This window comes from Drosophila sulfurigaster, chromosome 3 (assembly GCF_023558435.1).
Source record: "Drosophila sulfurigaster albostrigata strain 15112-1811.04 chromosome 3, ASM2355843v2, whole genome shotgun sequence".
NCBI classification, from domain to species: Eukaryota; Metazoa; Arthropoda; class Insecta; order Diptera; family Drosophilidae; genus Drosophila; species Drosophila sulfurigaster.
This window is the reverse complement of record NC_084883.1, coordinates 19565116-19567909: the sequence shown is the minus strand read 5'-3', so window position 1 is coordinate 19567909 and position 2794 is coordinate 19565116. Positions and strand designations below refer to the sequence as shown.

The 2794-nt window shown below is 46.0% G+C and overlaps 1 protein-coding gene across 1 annotated transcript; it reads left to right on the top strand.

Annotated features, from left to right (window-relative positions):
- The first annotated feature begins 367 nt into the window (after nt 1–367).
- LOC133845287 (phospholipase A1) lies at nt 368–1555 on the top strand. The gene is made up of 3 exons (XM_062279710.1): nt 368–512; nt 576–699; nt 769–1555. Exons 1-3 carry the CDS (start codon nt 368–370, stop codon nt 1475–1477), a joined length of 978 nt encoding a protein of 325 aa, XP_062135694.1. The 3' UTR covers nt 1478–1555.
- The last annotated feature ends 1239 nt before the right edge of the window (nt 1556–2794 follow it).

Below are 2794 nucleotides of genomic sequence, written 5' to 3'. Positions count from 1 at the left end.
TAGAGTCATGATCTGCGTAAGATCAACAAAAGTATAGCAGACCAAATTGGTAACCTAGTTCATGTTGTCTGTGATATTTAGGTGTTAATACTGACGGTTGATTGAGAACTTGTTGCATTTCTCTATGCTCACAAAGTTTACATACCCTGCTAAAGTACACACACAACGGGTATAAACAGGCGCCATAAATAACACTTGATGTCGTGAGAGAATTATCCAAGTGCTGGCCGATAGAGGCCAAGCTGTGCACTACTCCAACTGGTCAATGGTGTCTCATTGTTGGCTTCATTTGATAAATAACCCTTATCGCTGACTTGGTCCATAAACGACTCGGTAGCGTCTAATCTAATCAGTCATTGGTGTGTCGATGGCGTCGCAATCAATCCGAGGAATGCCTTCGATGTCAAACGACAATTTGCCATCAGTTGAACACAATATGCGATACACAAAGGTAATGCTAAGTTGCCTGCTCCTAGCAGCTGCTCTGGCGGTAATTGCGACACCGGCGGCAGGTGAGTTCAATGATCACAAATGACGTCATCCAGCGACTTAGGCACAGAGTTCACATCTTGCAGCCGAGGACAGCTCGGAGCCTGGCTATCTGCTGTACACGCGACGCAATCCGCAGACACCACAGCGCATTGAGCCGGAGGTGGAGACGTTGGTGCGTTCCCCCTTCTACGCCCTGGAGCCCATTGTGTGAGTCATCCATCAGCTGTGATAATTTAAGACTTTCCTCGCCATCACAAACCCCTTTTTCATTTGCAGCCTGTTGCTGCCCAGCTGGCGCAGCAATAACTCAGCCGAGCAGCAATCGAAACTTGCAACAGCGTTGCTCGAGCGTGAGGCTTGCAACGTATTTGCCCTGGATTCAACGGAGTCGCAAACCGAATCCCAGCTCGTGAACAGTGCGAGTAACGTTATCGTGCAGCTGCATCAACAGTTTGATGTGCCGCTGGCGAAACAACAGCTCGTGGGATTTGCCGAGGGCGCTCATCTCGCTGGCGCTGTGTCCGAGCAAGTGCAACAACTGCTTGGCAAGCAATTCTCACACATCATTGCACTCGATCCCACCGGAGACAGCGTTGAGCTGGCGCATCAACTCTCGGCTCAGGACGCTGCCTACGTTGAGGTGCTGCACACAAATGGCAATGGATTGGGCACAATGACCCAACTCGGGGATGTGGATTACTATCCGAATGGTGGCGAAGAGCAACCAGGCTGCAGCAGCGATGCCTGCGCCCATGAACGTGCTCTCGACTTGGCTGTGGAAATGTGGTCGCCAGCGAATGATTTCGTTAGCGCCCTTTGCGGTTCGGTGGACTCAATGAGTGCCCAGAACTGTCGCTGGTCATCGCAGCGCATGGGAGTCGTGGCAGCCGGTGGCAACACTCAAAGAGCAGCAGGCATTTATTTCCTGGAGACAAAGAGCCAAGCACCCTTCGGCCGGGGTGCATACTATATTGGATTCTTGTAACGTTGTCAGGCAATAAGGGCGAAACAATTAATAAAGCAAAACAAATGGGAAACGACAAGACAATATACCCTGTATACAGCACTCAAGACAGTTGCGTATTAAATATATGAGGACACATGCGAAATTAAAAGACTCTAGCTGTTACAGTAGCTGAGATATTCAGTTTAATAAAGATGGACGGCAGGAACGACGGACGAAAGGTCAGCAGGATGAATGGAAGATTGAATTGGAGCATATAATATGTATATTTTCAGAAGGTTTCATACAAACTTATGACCTATATTGCTCATTTAAAATGGGCAAGAGTTAGAGCGTGAGCTGAGAATGAGCGACTACAAAATACCCTGAGATAAAATCACTTAAAATGTGCGTACAAAAAATAATTGATAATGGAAATTGGACTTAAACTTCCAGCAATTTCTTTCCTAAACATAACCGACAGAAAGGAAGTATGGAAACTATCAAAAGTGGAACAGGTTTATAGTCTATTCAACCCTCGTTTGGCCTTTTAAAATGTGTTTAGGGTATAAAAAGGGCATACTCATTAGTCATTGGACAAAACAGAAAGGAAAGGGAATTGGCCCAACAGTGTTGATGGACGTTAGGCAGGCATTCGACTCATTCATTAGTTCAAAATCAATTTTAAGGCCTCAGCTGTGCAAGTTTTAACGCACGTGCACACATATTGCGTATACGCCATGCGGGCATGCCGCAATCCTCCCTCTTGGTGTGGCTTCATTTTTTTTATGTAAGGCGTAGCAGTTGACAACTTTGCCTATTGCTAGATAAGGACTTGGTCTTCTACTTCTTGGCAGAGTGACTTGTCCAAAAAGTTTCCTGAAGCACGTCACAACCAACAAAAAAACGAGACGCAAAACGTAGTAAGAATATTACACTCGAGTGCTTAAAGATGCCAGCATAAATCAGGCTCTGCAACGTACGAGTTTAAAGCTCAAGACGCAACGTTGTTAGGGATTTATGTGTGTGTCCTTTTGCGAGCTAGAGTTGTTGTGCTTTTTTTTTTGTTTTTGTTTTTGTTGCTGCCTCTGCTGCACTTGATTGTGTCTGATATTATAAAGAAATTCCTTTGTGCAGCTATGTCTTGACTTATTCCTGAAGCGGGTCGACAACGGCATCTTTGGCATCTCAGCAAAGTTGGCGTAGCTGACATCCTTCGACTCGAAGCTCCCAACTGCAGCACTTTCCCTTCCACTTCCGCCACTTCGTCTATGTCAGTTGAAAGTCGCGCTAAAGCGAAACTGTCACAAATTGCATTTAAATGTAGCAAATTGCGCTCAGCAGTTGGGTTTATCTTTT